Genomic DNA, 26,967 nt, shown 5'->3' with positions numbered 1-26,967 from the left:
AACATTGTGAAAATGACTCTACTACCCAAAGCAATCTACAGATTCAATGCAATCCCTATCAAACTACCACTGGCATTTTTCACAGAACTAGAACAAAAAATTTCACAATTTGTATGGAAACACAAAAGACCCCGAATAGCCAAAGCCATCTTGAGAACGAAAAACGGAGCTGGAGGAATCAGACTCCCTGACTTCAGACTATACTACAAAGCTACAGTAATCAAGACAGTATGGTACTGGCACAAACACAGAAAGATAGATCAATGGAATAGGATAGAAAGCCCAGAGATAAACCCACGCACATATGGTCACCTTATCTTTGATAAAGGAGGCAGGAATGTACAGTGGAGAAAGGACAGCCTCTTCAATAAATGGTGCTGGGAAAACTGGACAGGTATATGTAAAAGTATGAGATTAGAACACTCCCGAATGCCATACACAAAAATAAGCTCAAAATGGATTAAAGACCTAAATGTAAGGCCAGACACTATAAAATTCTTAGAGGAAAACATAGGCAGAACACTCTAAGACATAAATCACAACAAGATCCTTTTTGACCCACCTCCTAGAGAAATGCAAATAAAAACAAAAATAAACAAATGGGACCTAATGAAACTTGAAAGCTTTTGCACAGCAAAGGAAACCATAAACAAGACCAAAAGACAACCATCAGAATGGGAGAAAATATTTGCAAATGAAGCAAATGACAAAGGATTAATCTCCAAAATTTACAAGCAGCTCATGCAGCTCAATAACAAAAAAACAAACAACCCAATCCAAAAATGGGCAGAAGACCTAAATAGACATTTCTCCAAAGAAGATATACAGAGTGCCAACAAACATATGAAAGAAAGCTCAAGATCATTAATCATTAGAGAAATGCAAATCAAAACTACAATGAGATATCATCTCACACCAGTCAGAATGGCCATCATCAAAAAAATCTAGAAACAATAAATGCTGGAGAGGGTGTGGAGAAAAGGGAACACTCTTGCTCTGCTGGTGGGAATGTGAATTGGTACAGCCACTATGGAGAACAGTATGGAGGTTCCATAAAAAACTAGAAATAGAACTATCATATGACCCAGCAATCCCACTACTGGGCATATACCCTGAGATACCATAATTCAAAAAGTGTCATGTACCAAAATGTTCATTGCAGCTATATTTACAATAGCCAGGAGATGGAAACTACCTAATTGTCCATCATCGAATGAATGGATAAAGAACATGTGGCACATATATACAATGGAATATTACTCAGCCATAAAAAGAAACGAAATTGAGTTATTTGTAATGAGCTGGATGGACCTAGAGCCTGTCATACAGAGTGAAGTAAGTCAGAAAGAGAAAGACAAACATCGTATGCTAACACATATATATGGAATCTAAGGAAAAAAATGTCATGAAGAACCTAGGAGTAAGACAGGAATAAAGACACAGACCTACTAGAGAATGGACTTGAGGATATGGGGAGGGGTAAGGGTAAGCTGTGACAAAGTGAGAGAGTGGCATGGACATATATACACTACCAAATGTAAAATAGCTAGCTAGTGGGAAGCAGCCACATAGCACTGGGAGATCGGCTCGGTGCTTTGTGACCGCCTGGAGGGGTGGGATAGGGAGGGTGGGAGGGAGGGAGACGCAAGAGGGAAGAGATATGGGAACATATGTATATGTATAACTGATTCACTTTGTTATAAAGCAGAAACTAACACACCATTGTAGAGCAATTATACTCCAATAAAGATGTTAAAAAAAAAAAAAAAAAAAAGAAAAGCAGTTACTTTTGCTTTATTTGACACTGGCCAGGCTTCAGTTGGATCAAACGATATTCAACTTTACATGCCATGCTATATACAGAAAAAAAAAACTTGGAGAGTGTTCAGAGAACAGCAATTGATTGAAGGTTTGTTAAATTACACCTATGAAAAATTGTCAGAAGAACTGGGCATGTTCAGTCAAAGGCAAGACATTTGGGCAAGATGAACGATTAAGTACAAGCATGTGAAGAGATGGTTCCCAAGTCTGAGGTTTAGGTTAAACAGAAAGTTAAAAATAATGGGATTAAGAACATAAAAGTCCACGGAAGTACGGATTAAATATTGTGAAAACCTTAAACTAAAAAGCTTTTAAGAAATTGATGAATGGAGGTATCTGTAAGTTAGAATTCTGCATATAATATCATTAAAATAAATTTAATTTTATACTTAAATAGAAATAACCTAGAAAATAGAAAAATATTTTGATGGATTGCATTTAAAAAGTAAAAAATACCAGACCAAGTATGAAGAATGTTTTTAGAAAAAATGGTCTATCTGGGGGCCTTCTTTGGGACCCAGGTTTTCAAGAACAGAGAGGAGCTCTGGGATTAAGTCTCTCAGTTTCTGAATGAGGGTAATTCCTTTGTGTTGGTGGTGGGGGGGTTCGTGGGGGGGCAGCGTCGTGAGCAGCTTGTCTGGCTTCTTGACGTTCAACCCTCATTAAAGGCTCCCCAGAAATCCCCACCATGAGATACATGATTCTCTCCAGAATGGTCCCTGTTAATTATCCTTTCTCTTTGTCCAATAGAAGCAGTTCCTTCTCTGAAGTAACTTCTGCTATTTTTAAAGATATTTATTTATTTATTTTATTTTTTAATTTTTGGCTGCGTTGGGTCTTCGTTGCAACATGCGGGCTTCTCTCTAGTTGTGGCGTGTGGGCTCCAGAGCTCGAGGGCTCAGTAGTTGCAGCGTGTGGGCTTAGTTGCCCTGCAGCATGTGGGATCTTAGTTCCCTGGGGTTGAACCCGCGTCCCCATTGGAAGGCGGATTCTTAACCATTGGAACACCAGGGAAGTCCTCACTTCTGCTATTTGGAGGTCCTGTTGGGCAAAGCATGTAGACAAATATTTCTTCTCCAGTTGACACTCTTTATTTCTTAAATGCACAGGGAGAGAGATGAAACCAGGAAGTTTGTACCACTTTCTTTTACTTTAAAGTTGTTTTATTAGCCTCATAATTTGTTTTTAAATTAGATGTAGATGTTCTAACAGTAATGTCATTTAAGTGTCCTAGTTCTCTCTTTAGGTTTGGCACCTGAATCCTGCATCTATTTGTTTGTTTATTACGATTCTGACACCAATGAAAATGTGTGGGTTTTCTCCCCACACCAACCAATTCTCAGTCACCAGCTGGGTGTCCTACAATTCAACGCAGTTCTGACACTATTTACCTGGAGATAGCATCAGATCCCACAGGTTAAAGTTCAGTCCCACCAGGCTAATCACAGGTCCAGGTGGTTACCTGTGCTTCTGACTGACTGGCTATAAAGAGGAGGTTCCCACAACGCCCTCTCGTGGTTTGATTAATTTGCTAGAGTGGCTCATAGAACTCAGAGAAACATTTTATTCCTAGGTCACTGGTTTACCATGAAGGGATTTAACTCCTCCAAGGAGCCCTAATTTTTTCCTTCCCTTATACCAGTTCCACAGTACCTGCCTACAACACACCTGACAAAAGTTAAGTATCAATTCAGTTAATGCCAAGTTCTCACGATTTTCTTAGACCATAAATGGGCCTAGATCCAAGTTGTGAAAGTGCGTAGCACCCTCAGGTCTGCAGTTTCTTTGAGGATACCAGACCAGCAGCTCTGGTGATAGGAGAATAATATACTCTACAGTTTCACAGGGCAAAGTCCTGATAGGACAGTCTGATGAAGCTGTTAACAAGATCAAAAGGGTCCCAGACAGCACTGGGGTCTGTTGGGCCTGTGGAAGACCAATAATGATTAGTGATAATGCAAACATGGTATTTGTAATATATTTAACAACTGGTGAAACCGAAATGAAGAGTGTTAATACGGATGTTCATTGTACTAATCTCTCAGTTTTTTATTTAGTTAATTATTTTATATAATCTTATTTTTTTTGGCCACACCACAAAGCTCATGCCATCTTAGTTCCCAGAGCAGGGATCGAACCCAGGCCCTTGGCAGTGAGAGCACAGAGTCCTAACCACTGGACCGCCAGGGAATTCCTTCCCAGTTTAAAAAAATAAAAGTTGGGGTACTGAGTCTTAATTTCTTATTTGGGCCCCTTTTCCCTAATCTGGCTTCATTATGCTGTTTTGATGTCTTCTTGACAGTAATTTTCTTGTTGCCATTATGTTATTACCATGTATGCTTGTTGGATAAATTAGATAAATCTTCAAGAACTAGACAAATGTTTTAATGATTGAAAACCAAAATAAATACATCTTACTACAATTCAGGCAAGCAAAGTCTTTTTTTAAGTTATCACAGAGTTAACTCTTATTTTTTAGATTTTAAATATGAACATGCAATGCATTCACATGGCTTAATATTCAATAGATACAAGAGGACATACAATAGAGGTTTCCCTCTCATGCCTGTCCAGGCCACTCAGCTCCCCTTTCCAGAGACAACTAATGCTATCATTTTCTGTGGATCCATCTTCCTAGGGACAAAGAAACGTTTTAAATTTAATAAAGAGACATAGAAAAAAGCCAAAAGGTGATACAGGGGACTGTTTTTGGTGTTATGCTGTAAGCATTCTAAATTTCAGCAAATCTATAGAAATACACCTGTGTTATATTTTTCACTAGCAAAATATGGTCAGGACATTCCTGTTCACAAAAGATGCTGTACAACACTGGACATCTGGTTTTTATGTGACTACTCCTAAACAACCGGCTACAATCAGTTCATTGGCTCCACTGCTGGTGTGCAGCCTGCAGCTAACATGTTCCATGGGCACAGAGCGCACAGCAGTCAGATAGGCACTTACGGTTCAGGCCAATATCACATAATAGCAGCCTTTAAAAATGTACAGAAAAAAAATCCTCTCATTTATACGGCATGGCAAAGAACTGAGTCTCAACCATGTGCATGTTCAAAGATTCAAAGTTTTGAGAGAAAAATCCACGCCAAATAATAACCCTGTCTGGTGGCACCCCTCTAGTCTAATTCCTTAGCAAACTGGGGTGAATTTATCCAGATAAAAATATACATCAGACTATAAATTAAAAAAATAAAAAAGACTGATGTAATAGTTTTACTTTTAATAGCAGTATTTACAATAAATTAAAAATTATGTCCTTAGTAAATATTTAAACTCATGATAAAAATTTTGAACGTTAAGTTAAAACTGTGTAAGGAGGTGCATAGTTTTTCAAATTCTTGGAGAGACACAAAACAAATTTTTGAGGATCACTGTTCTAACCTATAAATATTGAACTCCCAACCATTTCCGTCTCTGTGGGGGACTCTGAGTAAGCGCTCCATTCTGGGCTTTAAAGGGGAAGAATGATTGATGGGGAGGGTGAGACTGGGGAAGGCGGGCATAATCAGACCAGCAACAAATATCTGGTAAGGTCTCTGCTCAGTGTGGCCTCATGATTATCCTCTCCTAGTGGCTGGGCCTGGTGCTGCCCTTTCCTTTGTTACAAAACTCATCACAAGGTCAACAAAGGATGAGGGAGCCATGAGGCTCAGGGGCCTTCAACTCACAACTGAATTATCCCAAGTGACCAGCGCAGCTCAGTTCTGTGTTATAACTGAGAAAGTCAGAGCTTTCTCCTTGTCCTTTCTCCCCCTTTCCCTTCTCCATTGCCTTTAAATCTATTAGAGTGTACTTGGCACTGCTGTGCTCTGCTGACTTCACTCACACTTAAAATAAATGTTGACTACCAAGTACAGAAATGGTGAAATTGGTCTGCCAGAGCTGAGGAACCTGGTGGAAAGGATATTTTCCATCCTTGGTGAGATGCGTGTACATTTTCTCCTCAGGTGGATACGGGGGGATCAAAGATGCTAAATTTCTCTGTCATCTCACTCTCTTAGTTTGAGAAACAATATCAGACAACGCCAATGCAACACGATTCATTTCTGTGCACAGTGCCTAATTTTATTTTTTCGAGGGGCTTCTCACACCTTGCTGACTTTATGTTAATAACCATCATTTGTGTTCCATGTTCCATGTTAGCATCTGAGCCAGTCTCTATCCAGTTGGCCATTTCTCTGCAGCCAGGACTCTAGATACAGCAGATTGTCTGAGGTTTCTCAAGTTTGCTCTGCAGGTGATGTTTGCTTGGGTCTTATCTCAGAGTGGTGTTGTTCTACAGGGGCCGTTGGGCCTGGCCTGGCTGCTTTTGGCTCAGTCTATGGGACTGGCTGAAGCTTTTTGGCCCTTCTTGCCCTCTTCTGCCTTCTTGAAGTAGTTAAAACTTTAGAAGAGTATTTTTTTCTTGAACACACGTGAAGTGGTCTTTTTACCTTCTTACATGTCTTCACCACCTGTTAAGGCAACAAGGTGAGCCCAGAGGTCACTGGTTGGGAGAAAAGAAGGGGGCTGGGTGGAAAGGGGACAGCTAAGGAGGAGGTCTGTGCCAAGCAGGGGCAGGATCATCAGGGGTGGGTTGGGGGATAGAGGGCATAAAAGGGAAAGAAGAAGAGGAGCTCGGGTAGGGTCAACTGACCTTGCCTCTTGATCCAGGCCGAGAGGGGGTCTTCCTCTTCTTCCCCTGCTTGATGCTTGTAGTTTGTGGCTTCCATGATTTCTTGGTCACTTCTGCCATGTTGAAGCCACTCAGTTGTCTACCTGTCTGCCAGGCCTCCCTCTGTATATATACCTCTCCCCAGGATAATGAGGAGTCATACCTGTTCTGCTTTGTTTGGTCATTAGGGCACTCCCGACAGCCAATGGTGGCTACGGGGGGCTGATACATCACAAAGAACCACTCCTGAGGGCTGGGGGTGCTGGGGAGGCCCAGATGCCCTGGCTAGAAAAAGTACCCGCTAAAGAGCCTTCCCACATTGACCTGCTACCCCCCCTCATCTCCCCATGTTCAGTTCTGGTTGTACACAGGGCAGAGAGGGTGTTTCCTCTAAGTCATTCCCCATGCTTCATTCTACTGTCTCCCACCCTTCACTGTCACCTAGTATTTCGGATATCTTACCTAAAATCAACAAGATACAGGTATGGCAGCCTGATCTGAAAAACCTAGGAATTAGGGAATTAGAGGAAAGTGTTTGAGGCATGGTGTCCTTTATTGTCAGTATAGACAAGGCTTTGAAATATAACTCAGGAAAAGGTGGGAGTGTGTGCATGTGTGTGTGCATGTGTGTGTACTAGGGTTACTCATTCCCAATAAATAAGATTAAAGTTATGAAATAAGATTAAATTTTGGTATCTATGTATCTATTTATGTTTATAGATACTGTATGTAAATACCTTAGGAGATCAGATAGAATCTTTGGAATGAAATTAATCTTCAAAGAAGCAAGGAGTTTCCACTTCAAATTCTGGGATGGCAGATAAGCAGAGATCAGAAGTAGAAGCTCCCCTCCAGACCAGAGCTCACCTTCTCCCCATCTGCACCTGTCCCCTCTACAAACAGCACTGATGACAAATCTTTAGACAGAAGGTAGATTAGTGATTGACTAGGGCTGGCAGGAGAGTAGAGGAAAAAAGGGGGTGACTGCTAATGGTATGTGGCTTCTCTGGGGTGATGAAAATGTTTTGCAATTAGATTGTGGTGATGGTTGTACAACTTTGTGAATATGCTAAAAATCACTAAATTGTTTAAAAAATCACTGGAGTATGATTTAGTTATATTAAAATATGATTTTAACTACAATTCTGGTTCAAGTTGGCTGACTGACAATGCGTATTTATCTCTTCTTCCCCAAGAGGCCCCAATACAATGATAATGAAGCATTTGTAAAACCACAAAATGAAGAGAATGGTAGAGGCTATACCTGGCTGAGAGATTACACTTCTGGAAGAAGGAAATCTGGTGGAGGATTAGCTAATGAAGAAAGAGGGCAGGGAACAGTGCAGCAGAGAAATGCAGAGTGTGGCCGAGGGGATAGCCACTCCTTTCTGCAGAACCTGGCAGTATCTCAGGAATGGGAAGCACCAGGTCATACCAAGAGCAAGGTAATGAAAGGATGAGTACCCTAGAACTCAAAAGGAGGATCTTGATACTATTCTACCAGTTACGTAGATGGCTTAGGAAAGGGGGAGAGGGAAGGGAATAGGGCGGTGATCTGGCTTTTAATTATTTTGGTTATTATTATTATTCCAGCAGAGGCCTGCCCACCTGGAGCTGGGGTTCCTTTAAGATCCAGGAGAATAAATTGGCAGTTATATAGGAGCAGACTGAGTTGCCTCATTAAAAAGGCTGTAGAGACTGGCAAATCTTAACACAAAACTTGCCTTCACATGGGGAACTTTGTCTACTGCATCAACTAAATTTTTTTTTTTTTTTTACTTTTTTTTTTTTTTTTTTTGCCGTACGTGGGCCTCTCACTGCTGTGGCCTCTCCAGTTGTGGAGCACAGGCTCCGGACGCGCAGGCTCAGCGGCCATGGTTCACGGGCCCAGCCGCTCCGCGGCATGTGGGATCCTCCCAGACCGGGGCGCGAACCCGTGTCCCCTGCATCGGCAGGTGGACTCCCAACCACTGCGCCACCAGGGAAGCCCCCATCAACTAAATTTAACTCTTGCTACAGCTTCACTTTCTCTTACAGATTAAAAGATTGAAAGTGGTCCAGGCAGCCATTCCAAATTAAATTAAATTAAATCTTAAAATTCCAACAGTAGAGATCAGCCTTATTTGCTAAGGTTTTAGAGAGTAAAACCACATACAATGGGTGGGAATAAGAGGGGAAAAATGTTTGGCTCAGTGAAAGAAATAACTTCTTAACAACTAGGGCAATTCAAAAGTAGAACAGACTACTCTGAGAGGTAGCAAATCCCCATTCACTGAGAACCTATGTGCTGATCAGTGCTATAAAACAACCATTAGCTTTGCAGCTCCACTCAAGGTTATTTTTAGTATATGTTGGGAAAAAGAGAGTTTTGTCTTAATGTCCCTCTGAGTTCTCCACCAAGCAATCACTCCTTAGCTTCCCAAAGACTTCTCTGCTAGTACCAAGATTCAACTCTGCTGGTCACTCCCTAGAACTATGGGTAGAGGCCCCACAAAACAAGCTATCCCCTTACAATAGTGCCAGAGGAGGTGTGAGAGGGGCAAGCCTTCTATAAAAATCACCATTAGTTTAAGTTGCATGGGTTTATTGAGCATAACAACATTTAAAAAATGATTTTCCTTTGCTTTTGCTTCTGTACCTGTGGTAAAATCTCTTCAAAAGGGATACTCACTGGGCATAAGTTGCTATACAGTAGTAGATAACCAGAATGTTTCTCTGCCTTTTTTCCTCCATGGCATTGACTTTTTTACAAGACCAAGTCGGTAATCTTGCAGAATAACACACATTTCTGATTTTCCTTGCGACTTCATTTAGGATGGTCACTCCCTCAATAATACAAAGACCCAGGAGAAACTTTGAAATTATTTTCTTCAAGGGCTCGATTAAATTCTTTGCCAAAGGTTAATTTCTTTTGGGGCTTGGTCTGAGAGTTGAGGGGCAGTGGTAGTTCTAGGGATACAAAGGTAAATCAGATACATTCACTTTGCTAAGATGCTGAAGAGGTGAAATGTGCAGGAAGTTAAACCCATTGATCTTGGCTCTAACGTACAGTCATTTAGTGATTTTTTTGATCTACTTGTCTCCACCTCTACTGCACTCACGAACCTGGGTTTCCCTTCTTCCATTTTTGCTCCCCACCAAACAATTCCTCACACAGTTGTGAGTGATCTTTATAAAATGTAAATTAGATCCCTCAGTTTTGTTTTTTTTTTTGCGGTACTCGGGCCTCTCACTATTGTGGCCTCTCCCGTCGCGGAGCACAGGCTCTGGACGCGCAGGCTCAGCGGCCATGGCTCACGGGCCCAGCCGCTCCGCGGCATGTGGGGTCTTCCCGGACCGGGGCACAAACCCGTGTCCCCTGCATTGGCAGGCGGACTCTCAACCACTGCTCCACCAGGGAAGCCCCCCATTTTTTTTAACAGGACTTGTTGTCTTCTAGATCTTGCCTACTTTTCCAACTTCAGCTTGTACTCACTACATCCTAGGTATACAGATATTCCGTCAGTCATACACAAATATTTCTGTAGTGTCTACTATTTAAAATATTGTTCTAGACAAAAGAGAAAAATCTTTTCCTCATGGAACTTAACTTTCTTCTTGTTCCTTGAACAAGCCCACCTTCCTCCTCCCTCAGGGCCTTTGCACAGGCTATTCTCTGCCTAGAATGCTTTTCTTTGCACTTCCCGTTCCTTTTCTGACTATTCTATTTAAAGTAGCTTCTTCTGGGGCTTCCCTGGAGGTCCAGTGATTAGGACTCGCGCTGTCACTGTGGTGGCCCCGGGTTCAATCCCAGCTTGGGGAACTAAGATCCCGCAAGCCACGTGGCACCACCCCCCCCAAAAAAAAGTAGTTTCTTCTACTCCTGCTGTGAACTCCATATATTTCCTTCATAACTCATACCAGGGAGTATATGTATGTGTGTGTGTGTGTGTGTGCGTGTGTGTGTGTGTGTGTGTGTGTATACAGATATATAAAGAGTTTTTTGTGTAATACGTCTATTCTCTAAGGCCGGGATCATGTTCATTTAGTCTGCCACTTTATACTTAAAACTTAGCATAATGACTGTTAGCACGTGGTAAGGGCTCAATAAACATTTGCTAAAAGAATAAAGACTCTGATTATATTTTTATTGAAAAGAATCACTGATGCCCAATTATCTAAAAAGCCTGTTATTTATATCCTTTTATATGTACACTTCAGAAAAAGGTAGGAAAGTCTCTAAATTGTGATTTATGGGCTGTCAGATTGGCCACCAGACCTATCTTGATCTTAAAAAAGTTACTCATCTAATAAATACCGTGAATGTGAAAACTCTTGAGTCTCCACTGCTATCTCCTCTCCATATTGGTGCTAATTTTTATAATAATCTAAGCATATAAAAAGTATACATAGTTCCAAATATTTATCAGCTTACAGCAATATGATTGTAAGTCATGGGTGAGGGAAAAAATAACCATGTACTAAACTGGAAAAACAGGTTTTTGAGTTTTAGAGTCCAAAGGTAGCAAAGGTGTAGTTAAACGAATAAAGCAAAACCAAAAATTGTTAAAAGAATGGGGTAAAAGCAGAGAAAAGGAGGTCCCTTAATAAGAACAGTGGACATTATATTCTTGACCAAGTAGATATAGGTCACAGAGTGCTGTGTTGGTCACAAAGGGTACCAAATTAGAGACGATGGATGGATTCTTATAAATCCAACCCCACTATGGGAAAGCAACTCCAAGCATAGGCCCTATGATCATAGGTCAGTAGCATATTTATTATTCCTATCACGTAAATTTCTTTTCATTCTGCTAACATATTAAACAGTGAATACAGAATATACATTCACAAAATACAGAACTTCCAGGCTAGATACAAGAAAAAAAGATTTAAAACATCAAGGGTCTATATATGGTCTTCTGTGATGGAGTAAACTGCCTAATGTAGTTATTGCATATTGGGCTTCCACATAAGAATTCATTTGAAGAGTGGATTCTTTTAGAAAGTCTGAAAACTACTTGTCTAAAGGATGGCAGAACTATTACAATACATGGGGATTTTTTAAAAGGTAGTATTTCAAAATGCTTTAGTTGATTTGCAAAAGTAAGGCCAAAAATTATCAAATATTCCATGGCCCACAAAGATCTAAAATGCCCAAAATATAATACACAAAATATACTTTGTATTTTAATTAATTAATTAATGTATTGCTGACTTCTGGATTTTGCTGACCTAAAAACGGGCTTCAAATAGGTACATCTGAATTTAGGGTATTATTCCTGGCCTTGAAAACTCTCTCAATCACTCTGTTTTGGAACCTCAAGCAAGTGACTAACATATGACTTACATAAAAAGGACTGGTTGTGCTTAATACTTGAAGATTATATAGCTAGAATAATGCATGTTTTACCTACAATTCTCCTTGCACTGATTAAACTCTTCACAGCTATGACTTCTGTTGGTAGGATCCTGTTTCTTAGTTCCATTTCTACCTAATGGGATTAAATGATACTTTTTTTTCTTAAATGTAATTTTTTTCCCCTAAAACTGTTGCATATTATCACCCTCTGTTTTGAACTAAAGGTATTTCCTAATTCCTTCTTCCTTTACCATAAACTATACCAAACACAAATGCAAACAAGTTATTTGCAAACTATAATGTTTTAAAGAAGGAGAGTAAGAACTGGGAAGTCAAGAAATCAATTCGAGTTAAGTAAATTACTGAATTCTGAGACTGAATAATTACAGGACATAAATAATTTGGACTCTTAAACATAAACCACCTCTTCTATTGCTCCCCATCATCTAATCAGGGTCTCTAAACTTTCCGATCCCGTAGCATGTGCTCGTTTTCTAGGGTTGCTGTAACCAAGTACTACAAACTGGGTGGCTTAAACAACAGAAAATTGTCTTACAGAGTTGGAGACTAGGAGTCCAAGATCAAGATGCCAACATGGATGGTTCCTTCTGAGGGCTATGAAGGAAGGATCTGTTCCATGCCTCTCCCCTAGCTCCTAATGGTATGCTGGCAATCTTGGAGTTCTCTGGCTTGTAGAAGCATTACCCCAAAATCTGCCTTTATCTTCAAGAACACCAGTCATATTGGCTTAGGGGCCCACTCTACTCCAATATGACCTCATCTTAACCAATTACATCTGTAATGACCCTATTTCCAATTAAGGTCATACTTTGAAATACCAGAAGTTAGGATTTCAACATAAATTCCGTGGAGGGGACACAATTCAGCCCATAATGCACATAATACATGTTATTTATTTATTTATAAATTATTTACATCCAGTACTGCAGAAAATTATATACACTGTAACCCCTACAAAATTGGAAAATTTAAAAAAACAATACAAAGGTAAATATACTAGAAGTAGTAATATTTTCTTTATGAACCATAACAGGTTGCCTTGCACACACTCTGGATTATACACATCTCACCAATTTCAAGGATAAAGTCAAGCTCTTTGGCTTGGTACATCCTACCTTCTAACATCTGCCCTCTGCTTACTTCGCCTGCCTCTTCTGTCACCCACCACATACCTGGCATTCCAACCAATCTAAAGTATCTGCAGTTTCCCACATGTGCCAGGCTCTTTCTCAGTTCAGCAACTCTGCACTTGCTGTTTCCTATTACTGGAATGTGCTCATTCTCTTTGCTTCCCGTGAACACATAGTGAACTCTCAACCATCTTCTGAAACTCAGCTCAAATGTCATCTCTGGAAAGCCTGCACAGACTGCTCTAGGCAGCACAAAGCACTTTTGCAGGGCAGGTAGCACCTTGTTCATATCTCTATTATTGCAAATTTCTGTTAACATATACATTTAGGCTGAACTGATATGTGACTATTTTTGAACTAAAAACCGATGTAATTTCATGTGGTTCAACTAAATATTTCACTAGACAAGTCCATCGAGAGCATGGACGGTATTATTCATTTTTATATTTCCAGTGACTAAAATGGAGTTTGACATAAAGTCCATAATATATGCTTCTTGAAAGTAAGGAAAGGCTTACACATATACCTTCCACTTTCAGATTTTCCTTTTCAAGAATGGGTAAATATTCACTTGATCCTTCCTATAAAATAAACCATTGGTTTAAGCTTCATTGGCTTTATTTAGTTCAATAGTATTTTAAATTACTTTCCCTTGCTTTTGTATCTGTGTGTGTGGTAAAATCTCTTCAAAAGAGGCACTCGTTTTTTAAAAACAGAGAAAAGGCAGGAAGAAGCTATGTAAGTATCGTTTTGTAATCAATATAAATATATTTTACAATTTTATTGTTTTACTTTCAAAATATTTTTATGCTTTCGAACAAAAAATACAAGTAATCATAAGGAATATAAACAGGAGAGCTAAATAAAGAGATTACTGTATAAAATGAATGATATTTTAAATTCCAACAATATTTTAGAGAGCTAATGTAAATCTAATTTTAGAATTTCAAATTTTTCCTAATTTTATTCAGTTTGTAGAAAAGCTGTGGTAACTGAGATAGCATTTAAGTATTACACAGAGAGTTAAAAAGCATGGCCTGCATAAGTATTCAGCTAGAGTTAGGAAGCAATACTTGGTGAAGCCTGCGAGAAATTAGAAGGAAGTGAAACACAGTTACATGAACATTTTCCACTCTTCCTGATTAAGCCCTTAAATTAACAAAATGCATGCACTGAGTCTTCAGCATGCCAAGGCAGTCATGAGCAACACCTTTCACAATCTGGTTCTTGTCTATTTTAGAGACTCCTCTGATTTTACGGCATTTCATGCCCTGTATACTTGAACTACAATGAACTTCTCACAGAGAAAACCACATTAAATATGTCATTATTACATATCTTTTTCTAACTGCTCTTTCCTCAGCCTCAAAAATCGTTTTCCATCTTTTTGCCTTCTACTTGTTAAAAAGTCAGCTCAAATATCATCTTCTCTGGGATTTTCTTCCCCATTTCTCCAGCTAGTGTTGTTGACCTGCCTTTTGCATCTTCACTGTACATAGTTCATGCCACCACTGCATTATTTTAACCGTAGTGCTATAATTCACCTGTTGACATCTATCTTCTCAATTATATTATCACACAGTGCTGGGTACACCACAGATACTCAATGCCGTTTGTTATACAAATAAATCAGTAAGAAATGAAATGACAGTCTTGAAAAACAAAGTACTAATGAAAAGCTTATTTGGAAACAGAAATTGTGACTACAGAGTAAAGTCTGTTCCACGAGGACAGAGACCATGTCTGCCTTGTCTACTGCTATATTCCTAGTACTTAGTCTACTGCCTGGCAGCATGTGGATGCTTTGTAAGTACTTAGTTGAGAGCTTGTTTGGAGGTTCTAGCAGGGGAGCACCTCAGTCCACCTCTACTGAGGACAGTTGTCCTCTTCGACCGAGCGCACAGCTTTGGGAGGGACACACATGGAGTAGTGAGGGAGGGGATACCTTCCTAGCCAGCCAGATTGGCCAGATCAACCCTGGTGATTAATGGGGTGACAGATGTTGCAGCCAGATCACCCTCACATCCTATAAATATTTACTAACTAAATACTTAATGTATATGGAAAATAATAAAAAGCAGACTACATATTAATTGAAGATAAGCTGAAGAAGGGCATCCATAAAGAGGTAATAAGAGAAGCACCTCTAGCATAAGAGGTAGTATATCAAGGAATAAAGAAACTGTAGAAAACAATAAGATCATTGATTAGCAAAAATTTTTTATAAAAATTACTAAACATATTATAAACATGAAAGAATACTGAGGGGGAGAGGCAAATATAAGTTCATGTAAGTATGATTTATGTTTTCAGTTAGTCGGAGTGGTCATAGACATTAGCCTGACCACAGAAATAAAAATAACAACGTCCTTCACATCTGCAAAAGATTCTGTATCATTTGCCACTAGGCATTTGTGTTTTCCTGTTTAATACCTCTACCTGGGGCATCAAAAGTGGTATTTAATCTCCAAATGGAGTTAGTTATTCATTTACAAGCATACCACATTATGACTGCATACCTGTAATTTATATTGGTGCTGCATCATTTTAGGCTTGCTTTCCTATGATACACTGAAGCACTTAACTTGGTATCATCATCAAACAATATTTAAGAGGACCTGTGTGCCTCTAATACCTATGCCCATGTACTTACAGTTCACTATGAAGAAGCTGAAATCTCTAAATGTCCATTCCACTCACACTATTTTTTTTTTTTTGGCCGCGCCACACAGCATGTGGGATCTTAGTTCCCTGACCAGGGATGGAACCCATGCCCCCTGCATTAGAAGTGTGGAGTCTTAACCACTGGACCACCAGGGAAGTCCCTATACACTCACACTTTGGACCTAGATCAAGGTGATGGTCAAGGTACACTGGCAGTATTTGTGAACTCAGATGGCAAGATTAAGACTTCAGGGCAAACTCCACCCAAGGTTATAAGAATTCTACACATAGAAAGCTTACCCTCTTTGCTTGGCACTTGGACTTGCCCATCTGTGCTGGCAAGGTTGGATGTGGCAATCCTTGACCCCAGGTTTCATGCCGTGTAGTCAAGGTTTCCAGGTACCTGATTTATACCTCCTTTTTCTGTCCTCTTTCACTAACAGATGTAAAACTCCCAGTGAATTTATTCTAGAATTTAGTATTTTCTACTCATTGAAATCAAACATAGGGATAAAATGGGGCAAAGACTAGGACTAAAATCCTAAAAATAGAAATTACAATGTAAATAGACTTAATCAGAGCTTGGCTTGGATTTAAAAGTTAACTTAAAAAGTGGGTATTTATTTGATGGTTTTTTAGTTTAGCTGTTTTAGTTATACATCTATTTTTCAATCTAATGGTACACAGAAGTAGTCATTCATCCAAGGAGAATCAAGAAAAGCCAGCACTTGCACCTGAGGCAAGATACATGTTACTTCATGGCGCTGTTCATTAATTATTCAGACAAGCTTTTCAAATTAGAATCTGTGAAATCAAAAAATTGAAATGATAACTTTGTGACAGTCATAGTTTTGTAATTTCCTGGCTCTACTGACAAGTGCAGCATTTGCACAAAATTGCTCTTCTGTGGGTCATCCCTTCTGGGAATCTGTTAGACCGGCTTCAGGATATTCAGGTTACCCAGACTTTGTCTGGGCAACTGAACTGTAAAGTGTCTTGAGAAGTTCAAGCCACTGCTTATATAGGTCTGTCTGTCCTTACCCTCTCCCACTCTCACTCCTTCCCCTAAAAATACTCTTGGTCTAGTATGAGATAAAAGCACTTGTGTCTACCAGCACCCCTAAGAAACACTGCATCTTTTCTGAATGTGTATTTTTGAAACATAATTTAATTAACTGAAATTTCTAAAAAGGCATGATCAATGTTTAGATTTAAAATTTTGACACTTTAGACTTCTGCTTCCTCTTGCAAGATAGGCTACATTAGAAAATTAGTTTAGTGTCAGGATGAACATGGAATTCCAGTTCATTTGTGAAAAGTTCCTTGTAGGGCTTTTCAAAGCATAGGATGAGGTAAAATGTCCACAAACACGAGGCTTACACAAGGCACTCAGTAAACATTATCCCCCTACCCACAGTGATGGTCTGTGAGTGTGGCTAAAACAATGAAGCAGAGAACAGTTATTCTGGAGGTGAAGTTTTCCTGTTCAAGAACAAAGTAAAGTATAAGTGGCAAAGGAAATTCACAAATTGGGTACAGGGCTGGGTTTTCAATCTAGAAATTCTATGAATTTATCATCTTTCTTTACACCCTTTGCCACACTTAGGTTTCAAAGTCATAATATATACTTTACCCTCTACCCACCAATTCTTAGCTAAAATAGTTCCCTCTTTCCAGAAAACTGACTAGTACCATAAAACTTAGGCTTGTCTTTTTAGAGATTTACAACACTGAGTAAGGCTCCTGTCATACATTTTACAGGCTTCCTATCCCTTTCTTAAAAATAAGTATCAAAGGATTTCCCTGGTGGCACAGTGGGTAAGACTCCATGCTCTCAATGCAGGGGCCCCGGGTTCGATCCCTGGTCAGGGAACTAGATGTCACATGCATGCAGCAACTAAGGAGCCCTCAAGCCGCAACTAAGGAGCCCACCTGCCACAACTAAGACCCGGCACAACCAAATAAATAAATATCAAAATGATCTGATGTCCTTCCATACAAAAATTCTGGCAGCAAAATTAACCTGCCAAGAGATGTTACAGATGGTTTCTATTTACTCTGTTTGATCCCTTTTATTCTTTCTGCCTTCCTCCTGCTCTGTGGTGGCTGCTGACTCTCCAACGAAGCCTTTAAGCAGCAGCCACTGCCTCACCTACAATTTTCAACTTCCCCCAAACTTGAGTACATATGCGAACTGGAAAGACTGTGATTGAGCAAGCAGTTAAGTCATATTTGTTGTAAAATATCAGTGGTTAAGAGGTGAGAGTTCAACTCACCTGCATTGTTGAATTAGAAAAATACGGGCTGAAAGTTTCACATCTTGATAGTTAAGGCCCTTTCTTTTCCCCCTGACCCAAGTTCCAGGCAGGAGAGAAAGGGGGAAGGGCAAAGGGGTTAAGTGCCCCCTCCCACCCTGAAAGGAGCTGTCCTGAAAGCCTCACCCAGACTTCCATGACATCACTGCCATCCCTAGGAATGAGGGAGGTTGGGCAATCTACATTTTTGTTTGTTTGTATTTTTTTACCTAGGCACGTTGCACCTGAATGAAATAAAGTTCAGGTAGTAGGAAAAAGGGGGAAAACAGATACTAGACATCTCTGCCACAGACATACTGAGTTTGAGGTGCTTTTGATATATCTGTGGAAGATGCTGAGTGGTCAGGTCACAAACACAGAGGACCAGCCAGGTTTACAGATATACGCTGGGGAACTGTCACTATAAAAACAATTTACTGACATTATGGGCATTTTTGAGATTGGCCAAGAAAAGGAATAATGTGAGGGAAAAAATGCCCTTAAATTGAAACTTGAGAGTCTCCAGAGGAGGAGCCTATAAAATATTGTGAGAAGGAGCTGATATGATGAGTCTGAAATGTTTTTGAGATACTCAAGTGAACTAATAGTTGCACTTGAATTTGAATGATAATTTTCTCCTGGTGTCCCCACACCCATCCTTTATTTATTAAAAATTTTTATCTTGGATACTATATGGCTAAACAAATGCTATTTGGGTACTTTAACTTCTTCTTGTAACCTGATCTCATAATAATTAATTGCCTTTTAATTAATTAATTAATTAATTAATTAATTTGGCTACCCCGGGTCTTCATTGCAGCATGCGAGAGCTAGTTCCCTGATAAGGGATCGAACCTGGGCCTTCTGCACTGAGGGCGTGGAGTCTTAACCGCTGGACCACCAGGGAAGTCCCTCCTTTTATTTTTTTAACCGGAGTTACTTTAATTATTTCTGTATGCAACACCTCTACTTACAACACAGAGCATATTTCAACTCCAGGACCTCAAATAGGTTGTTTTTTACCTCTTAAATTTAAGAATGATTATAGCCAGGGTGAGGGAAAAGATTTACATAATCATCACAGAGCCCAATGTTGGTGGATGCCAGAGAAATTAATGGTGAATCTATGGTTCAGTGGGTTCTTTTGTCATATATGTATACATGGATTCAAACTTGAGAGGGATCTTATCTGTCAGCAGAAAGGGCAAAAATATAATGTTATGCACATTAATAAGTTTCCTTTTCTATAGTTAATTCCAATAGTTCTTTTAACAGGTTAGGTGTGGATGGATGCAATGCTGGTCAACAGGTTTTTTACTTCAACAGTAAAACATAAAGTTTTCAGATGAATACAAAGAAACTGGTCCTAGACATTATGTTTTGTTCCAGTTTGATAGAGTTCTTTTTGAAGTTTATTCAGAGTTGCTTAACTCCAAGGTTCTGAAGACAGCTATGGAAGAATCAAAATTGACCCTCTTACCCCTGTTACTACTCTGTTATCTAAATAGACCTTTCTTCCTACAGGACAAGATTATGTCAGTGTTTTTCTTACAGCCCTGACCATCCCTGTATGAGGGGGACACCCATAAAATCTCATGCTATAAACCTGGCACTGTTTCACTATTCAGATCTGCAGCTAGAGCTATTCTGCACTTTTGGAAAAGAGTTATAGAAATGTATTCTGAGTTGTATGAATTTTCAATGCATCACTGTACTAATATCAATACATTAAGAAAGAGTAAAACTAATAAACTAAGAAACAGTCACTATGACTGAAATGCATATGTAGGTATAACTAGATTCATCAGAAAGCTAAAATTTTGACCTTTTTTTTGGCTGTACCATGTGGCATGTGGGATCTTAGTTACCTGACCAGGGATTGAACCCGCACCCCCTGCAGTGGAGGCATGGAGTCTTAACCACTGGACTGCCAGGGAACTCCATTGATTTTTTTGTGGATATACTACTGCATCACTATAGAACTATTCTATTAGTTTCTGGTGAAAAACATCTAAATTAGTTAATCAAAATTCAGGCTGAGTCATTAATTGATTTATCCATTCAATAACCATTTGGTGGGTGTCTAACGTATACAAGGCATTTGCTAGATTCCAGAGATACAGTGGCGAGTAAGAGTGAATAAGAAAGATGTGGTCCCTGTCCCCATGGAGCTTACTATTTACTGAGGGAGACAAATGATAAAGAGTAAGGAAATAATTGTAAAATAATTATAAACTGTAATAGGTGCTCTGAAAGAAAGAGAATGCTGTGACCAAGAATAATGAAAAGAGGAAGGCCTGTAATGACATCTGAAAGAAGAGTTAGAGGTGGGAGGGAAGAAGTGTTCCAGGCAGGGAACTAGCCTGGGCCAAGGGTCTTAGGCAGGACTGGGCATGATCAAGGAACAGAGAGAAAGCCATGTGACTGATGCAGCAGGAGCAAAGGGGAGTGTGGAAGAGATGTTCTTTCCATTTTTCCACATGATATAAAGGTAGAAATCAAAGGTAGAAATCAAAATCCTAGAGCAAGAGTCAGCAAACTATATATTGCAGTCCAAATCTAGCCTGCCTATTTTTATAGTTTTACTGGGACACAGCCATGCCCACTCATTAATATATTGTCTATGGCTGCTTTTGTGCTACAAGCAGTAGTTGCTAGAGAGACATGTGGTCTGCAAAGCCTAAAATATTTACTATCTGGCTCTTTACAGAACAAGTTTGCTGGCTCCTGTTAAGTGTGGACTAAATTAGAACTGACAACATGAAAGTTGAAAAGATCAGGCTTTCCTAAGGCATAGAACCACCCTTTATAACTGGTCAATGTTGATTCACAAAAGAAAGACACATAAAGGTGTGCAGGTCAGTGTGATAGAGGTAGGACTTTGAGATTTCCATGCCAGAAGGGTAGAAGGGATGTCTTTAAGGTTAATACAGGGTTTCATAAAGCAGAGGGGGGACTTCCCTGGTGGTGCAGTGGTTAAGAATCCGCCTGCCAGTGCAGGGGACACGGGTTCAAGCCCTGGTCCGGGAAGATCCCACATGCTGCGGAGTAACTAAGCCCGTGCGCCACAACTACTGAGCCCACGCTCTAGGGCCCGCAAGCCACAACTCCTGAGCCCGCGTGCCGCAACTACTGAAGTCTGCACGCCTAGAGCCCATGCTCTGCAACAAAAGAAGCCACCGCAATGAGAAGCCCACGCACGGCAAGGAAGAGTAGCCCCCGCTCAACGCAACTAGAGAAAGACCGCGTGCAGCAATGCAGACCCGACACAGCCATAAATAAATAAAAAACAAAAACAAACAAAAAAAAACTCAGGGTGTCAGGAACCGGGACAAGGCCAGAGGATAGTATACTGCAGAGCAAAAATCAGTTATGCTCAGGAATACTGGAGGACATTATACACAGAGAAAACCAGATTCTAGGAGGACAGCTCTAAACACTGCTAACACACATTTATCGTGGCTACGAGTTCACATATATTTGCTTAGTATCTGTCTATTCTAGCAATTGACAAAGGAAGGGCCCTGAGTTAACAAACAAACAAAACTCTCAAAGGCTACCTTATGCGAAGTCAAGTCACTTTTTTCTAGATCAGAAGTCAGACTGGGTTACGTGACCCACAGATATGTTTTGTCTGGCTTGCACAGGTTCTTAGGAAACCTCACATTAAAAAAATCTAGATATTTAGCAAGTAGGCCTGCTTCATTTCCATATAGGAACAATCAGCAATGTACCTTGTAGATAAGGCATATAATTCCCAGTTTCCACAGTCCTCACCACTTCCTATTATATTATAGTCAACCTGTCTTATTATTTTTTTAACCTATCAAGACCATTTGATTGTAACCTCTGATCCTCATCTTACCATAAAGATCACAAACTGCTCTTTATATACTTCTTTTCAACATTTGTTTTCTAACCATGTCCCAGATACTATGCATACAAATATAAATAATGCATCATCCCTGCTCTTAAGGAGGCTCTCAGGCTAGAAGCAGAGACCACTGAGTTCAATGCTCCTAGGCAGAATGATGATGGCACAAAGGAATGATCAACTCTGATTTGGCAGGTCAGGAAGCACAGTACTAGGGAGATGCTTGAACCCAATCTTGGAGGGGTATGACAGGCAGAATGCACAGAGCGACAAAGAATGCCACTCTTTTGGCAATTACACATAGTTCAGAATAGATGAAACAGAGGAAAGCTGTAGGAGAGTGATAGAGAAAGGAGTGCTGGGGTTATATCAAGAATGGCTTGGGCTCCCCTGGTGGCGCAGTGGTTGAGAGTCCGCCTGCCAATGTAGGGGACACGGGTTTGTGCCCCGGTCCGGGAAGATCCCACATGCCGCGGAGCAGCTGGGCCCGTGAGCCATGGCTGCTGAGCCTGCGCGTCCGGAGCCTGTGCTCCGCAATGGGAGAGGCCACAACAGTGAGAGGCCCGTGTACCGCAAAAAAAAAAAAAAAGAATGGCTTGTATTTACACTGGAAAGTGTGACTTTTATCCCATATGCCAAAGGGAATTAGTGAAGAGACTGAGGCATAATCAGGTTAATATTTTAGAAATATAATTTTGGAAGCAGCATGGAGGATAGTTTAGAAGATGGAAGACTTACAGTTAGGAAGGGATCATTGACAAAATCCAAGCAGGCTTGAGGCCTGAAGGCAAAAGGCAGCAGTGGGAATGGGGAAGAGGAACTGGCTAGAGACAGTGACTGACTAACGCAGAGGGTGAGAGAAAAAAAGAAGTCAAAGAAGAGCCCCAGGCTTGTAGCTTGAATGTTAAGGTGGATAAAAAATGCAGGAAAATGATACATGGGAGGATGAGAATGGATGGTATAAAATCTGAGGTGTAAGTGGCTACAAAAGCGGCAACATACATTTAGCATCTGGATAAGAGTCAGGAATCGGGCAGAAGGTCAAGGCAGGAGAGAAAGACTTGGGAATTGACAGCATTTCTAATAAATCAGAAGACACTGTGATGCGTAATACCACATAGAGGTATTCAGAGTCAGATAAAGAGCAATGACATAACCCTAAGAATCCCCAACTCCCCAATAAAAATTAATTAAAATAGCATATGAGAGAGAGAGAAAAAAAAAGTACAGTCTGTGTCCTCAGAGGGCAGCCAGGTGTCAGACAAGAAGATGGAGAACCAGGGTACAGGGTAGTATGTTTTCAATAGAGCTGTTAGCTAGAGGAGGAATGAAAAGAGGTGGGAGAGATAATAAGTGAGTAAACAACAACAACAAGTGAAAAGAAATGGGGACAAGAAGAAAAGGAACCAGCAAGTTAGGAATCTAGTCTTGACAGGGAGAGAAGGCTTCTCCAAGGAAGTGAGGCTTAGCTTGAGCTGAGATCCAAAGGATGTGATGTCTCATAGGTACCTCATGTTCATCAGGTCCAAGATCAAAGAGCATCCCAAACTTGTCACTCTTCCAGTGTCTCCTAGCTCAGTGAATGGTCCCACTGTCCATCAAGTCACGCAGGTTAGAAATGTAGGAGGTATTAATGACATCTGCCTCCCTTATGCCCATCATCCAAATCATCACATAAGCATCAGGTAAAGAGAAAAGCAGTCGGGTAGAGGAAACAACATATATAATATCCCTAAATTGTAAGACAGTATGGTGCATTCTGGAAATTGAAGACCTTTTACTTTGAGATAGAAGAGGAAGGGGCTAGATCATGATGGGTTTTGTTGGTCAGTTAAGGATTTTGTTCTTTATCCTAAGAGAAATGGAAGCCATTGATGGGTCTGAAGCAAGGAAAAGTGACAAGATCAGATTTATCTTTTGAAAAGTGTATTCTGGGTAGAATGGTAGGCAGACTGGAGAAAACTGGAGTATAAGAAGACCACAAAAAAGGCTACTGTTGTCATCCAGGTGAGAGGGGTGGTACTTGGAATAGGGTACCAACAATGGACATGGAGAGAAGTGGATGGTTTTAGTGGTAGTAGAGATTAAGCCAGTAGGAATTGGTGACAGTAGTGGGAATTCTCTCCTAGTTCAATGTTGTTAGGAATGACCTAGTTGTAAGGGAATGGCTGATTACATGGGAGAAAAGACAGATAATTGAGCATGTTTTGTAACAGTACTGCCCTTAGACCTGAGTGAGTACCCTCCTCCTGCTGCAAAGGGCAAGGAGTGCATGAGGTCAAGGGGCCATGTCTGTCCCTTGAGCCTGCAATCCTCTTTCGGAGTGGCTAGATCTGAGGGCAGATGGAGTGGCTGATTACACATCACTACTTGCAGGGGGTTCAAGACGTGGACATAGCTTGGACATGCTGGGTGATGTGGGTGAAGAAGTTGGGAATGGGAAGAGAACAGCGTCAGTCTGAGGACTCCATTAGTCTAAGAATTCTAAATTTAAACCTGGCTTTCCAGATCATTATTTAAGTAGATTTGCCAAGGTAGGAGAGTAGAATATATTTTTAATAATAGTTTGTTATCTTGATTTATAACTTAAATATTTAGACACACGGTCTGTGAACCTCCATAACCACACTCTTGCTCAGGCTCTATAAATTTAGGGTCTGCCTTGATAAGAGTGTATAAAAGAATATAGTGCAATTAGTAACGAATTCAGGTGAGAGTCCACTTTAGCTGGGCCCTTAAGAAGTCAGATTTTCCAGACTGCTGCAGGGGAGATAAGGGTATAAATGGTGCAAGTTTACAGGCACTATATTATGTATATAAGAGACACTCTCATATCTGGAGGGCAAACAATTAAGAAGTTATTTTAATTGTAATGATTTCAGTGTGATTTTGAAAAGCTTCTTAAATACAGCCGAAGTTTAGGGCGCAGAAGGGATCTTAGTAATCATGTAATCAAATATAGTCACTTAATAAATGAAACAGAAGTTCAGACAGATAAAGAAAACCCTGACTGAGGTCACAAAGCCAGTCAGTAGCAGATGATTTCCAGCCCCATAATCTCTGTCCACACTTTTCAGTAAGACATCTACTGTCAGTCAATTCCACTACACAGCTTACACTTGCTTTCACTGCTATGCATTAAAGTACAGTGAATAGTTTTCATTACTTTAAAAATTTGATGCACCTCAAAAAAAGTCTATAAACCAATATTAAATTTTGACTCCAAAATATTATTAAAACCAATCCCCTTTACCCCTCAAAAGTGAAAACAAAATAAAGAATTCCAACTTCATGAGGTCACGAGAACTGGTAATTCTGGAAAGTTACTTTTAATTGTTTTCCACAAAGTTACAGGCAGCTTAGGGCACCTTTTGGGACTCAAAATATCCTGACTGGTCATCTCCTCATTTGACTACTTTTATTTTTACATCTGTTCCTTTGACTTCTTGGTCTCATGTAAGACCTTAGAGTAAAATTATAATCGTACTCTTCACTTGGTTGCAATTACTGTAACCCATCTTCTCAAATTCCTTATCTTCTAAGGTACAATTCACAGCACGCGCTTACAAAACATCTAACACTCAGACTGCTAACTAAACGATAAAATACACACTTAAAAAAAAAAACTTGCTTTTCAAACATCTATAAATATCGCTAGTGAATTTTTCTTAGCGAATCTGAGTTATAATAATGATAATAAAATTAAAATCTTTAACGGTCTAATCACAAGCGCTTAAAAAAAAAAATTCTCCAGGAGAGTCTTACCTTCAAGCTCGGTAGTAATCCGAAAGTTCTAGGTGTGCAGAAGTTACCCCCCTCAAAGCATTAGAGATGACGATCTTAGCAAAAGAGTAACACATCTTGTCAGGACACCAAGTGACTTTTAGCTCCTCCCATCAATCGACTACTGCCTAACAGAAGGAAGGATTTAATTTCCGGCAAAATTTTCTCCTTGGAGCTGAGAATCTGCGAAATTCGGCTTTCTGAGCGGGAAAAGGCAGGGGAGGGACCAAAAGGACCCCCCAGGGAAAAAGGAAGGGACAGTGGTATAAGACAAAGTCGACGAGGCAGAGGCGAGCGCGGGGCCGGGGCAGACTTTGGGGTCTGGAGTTGGGGTTCTCTCAGACACTCACTGGGCACCCGCGTTCACGCTGACGACAACTGGACGACCCTCCCCTCACAGCTTGCTCCGCCATTAGCCGCGCCCCGCGGCCCTGTGACCTCCAAAACTGGTACGCTTGGCGATTCCCCCCACAACTTCGGCTCCAGACTCGCGCTTTTGATTGGTTCTTAAGATATCTCTCAGCGTGGCTCGCCCAATGGAGGGCCCGGCCGCTCCGCCCCTTCCCTGCCCCCTGAGGAGAGCCCGCCCCTGCCCCGCTCCTGGGAGCGGAGGAGAGTAAATACAACAGGAGCGCAAAATGGCGGAACCGCCGAGCCTAGTGCACTGCGCCCCCGCCGCCGTCTCGGAGAAAGAACCGTTTTCCAAGCTGCAGCCCCCCTCCCGGGACCCGCCAGGTCCTCTGTCTTCCAAGAAGATCCGGACTGAGGAGAAGAAGACGCCGCGGAGACTGAACGGAGAAGGAGGCAGCGGCGGCAACAGCAGGCAGCTGCAGTCTTCCGCGGCACCTTCGCCTCAGAGCTATGGCAGCCCTGGGTCTTGGAGCTTCGCCGCTCTGTCTGCTGCCCCCTCCTCGTCCTCTGCTCGGAGCAATTTCTCTTTCTCCGCTGGCACGGCCGTCCCCTCCTCAGCCTCTGCTTCCTCGTCCCAGCCGGTGCCGCGCAAACTGCTGGTCCCTCCTACGCTGCTGCACGCTCAGCCTCACCATCTCCTGCTGCCGGCCGCCGCCTCCTCAGCCAACGCCAAGCCGCGCAGACCCAAGGAGAAGCGAGAGAAGGAAAGGCGGAGGCACGGCCTCGGCGGGGCAGGCGAGGCCGGCGGGGCAGCCCGCGAGGAGAACGGGGAGATGAAGCCGCTGCCGAGAGGTGGGTGCCGGCGCCGGGTGGGGGGAAGGGAGGGCGCCCCAGGTCCTCGCCACCCGCTCGCGCCCGCGGGGCCCAGGCAGGGGGAGCGCGGGGGCCGCTTGCGCCAGCCTGGAGGGGGCGGGAGGCGTCCGGTTCTCCCTCGGAGATTTTGCGGTCCCCATGGG

At 41.2% G+C, this 26,967-nt stretch overlaps 1 protein-coding gene and 1 long non-coding RNA gene across 2 annotated transcripts in view; one reads left to right on the top strand and one right to left on the bottom strand.

The window, feature by feature from the left end:
• Positions 1 to 106: 106 nt before the first annotated feature.
• On the bottom strand, positions 107 to 26,925 carry LOC149748444 (uncharacterized). Its single transcript, XR_016394216.1, has 2 exons — positions 6,476 to 26,925; positions 107 to 6,293 (listed from the first exon to the last, which is right to left on the bottom strand). It is a non-coding gene; the product is annotated as an uncharacterized LOC149748444 (long non-coding RNA).
• The window catches only part of RSBN1L (round spermatid basic protein 1 like), a 65,697-nt gene continuing 64,919 nt past the window's right edge, over positions 26,190 to 26,967 (top strand). Inside the window, exon 1 of the mRNA XM_022554358.2 lies at positions 26,190 to 26,803. Within this exon, the coding sequence (XP_022410066.1) occupies positions 26,239 to 26,803 (565 nt within the window). The 5' untranslated portion in view covers positions 26,190 to 26,238. The remainder of the gene's footprint in view (positions 26,804 to 26,967) is intronic.

The sequence above is a fragment of the Delphinapterus leucas genome, chromosome 9, assembly GCF_059928025.1.
Source record: "Delphinapterus leucas isolate spDelLeu-1000000601 "Yukka" chromosome 9, BTC_Dleu_Yukka2, whole genome shotgun sequence".
NCBI classification, from domain to species: Eukaryota; Metazoa; Chordata; class Mammalia; order Artiodactyla; family Monodontidae; genus Delphinapterus; species Delphinapterus leucas.
This window is presented reverse-complemented; position numbering and strand designations above follow the sequence as displayed.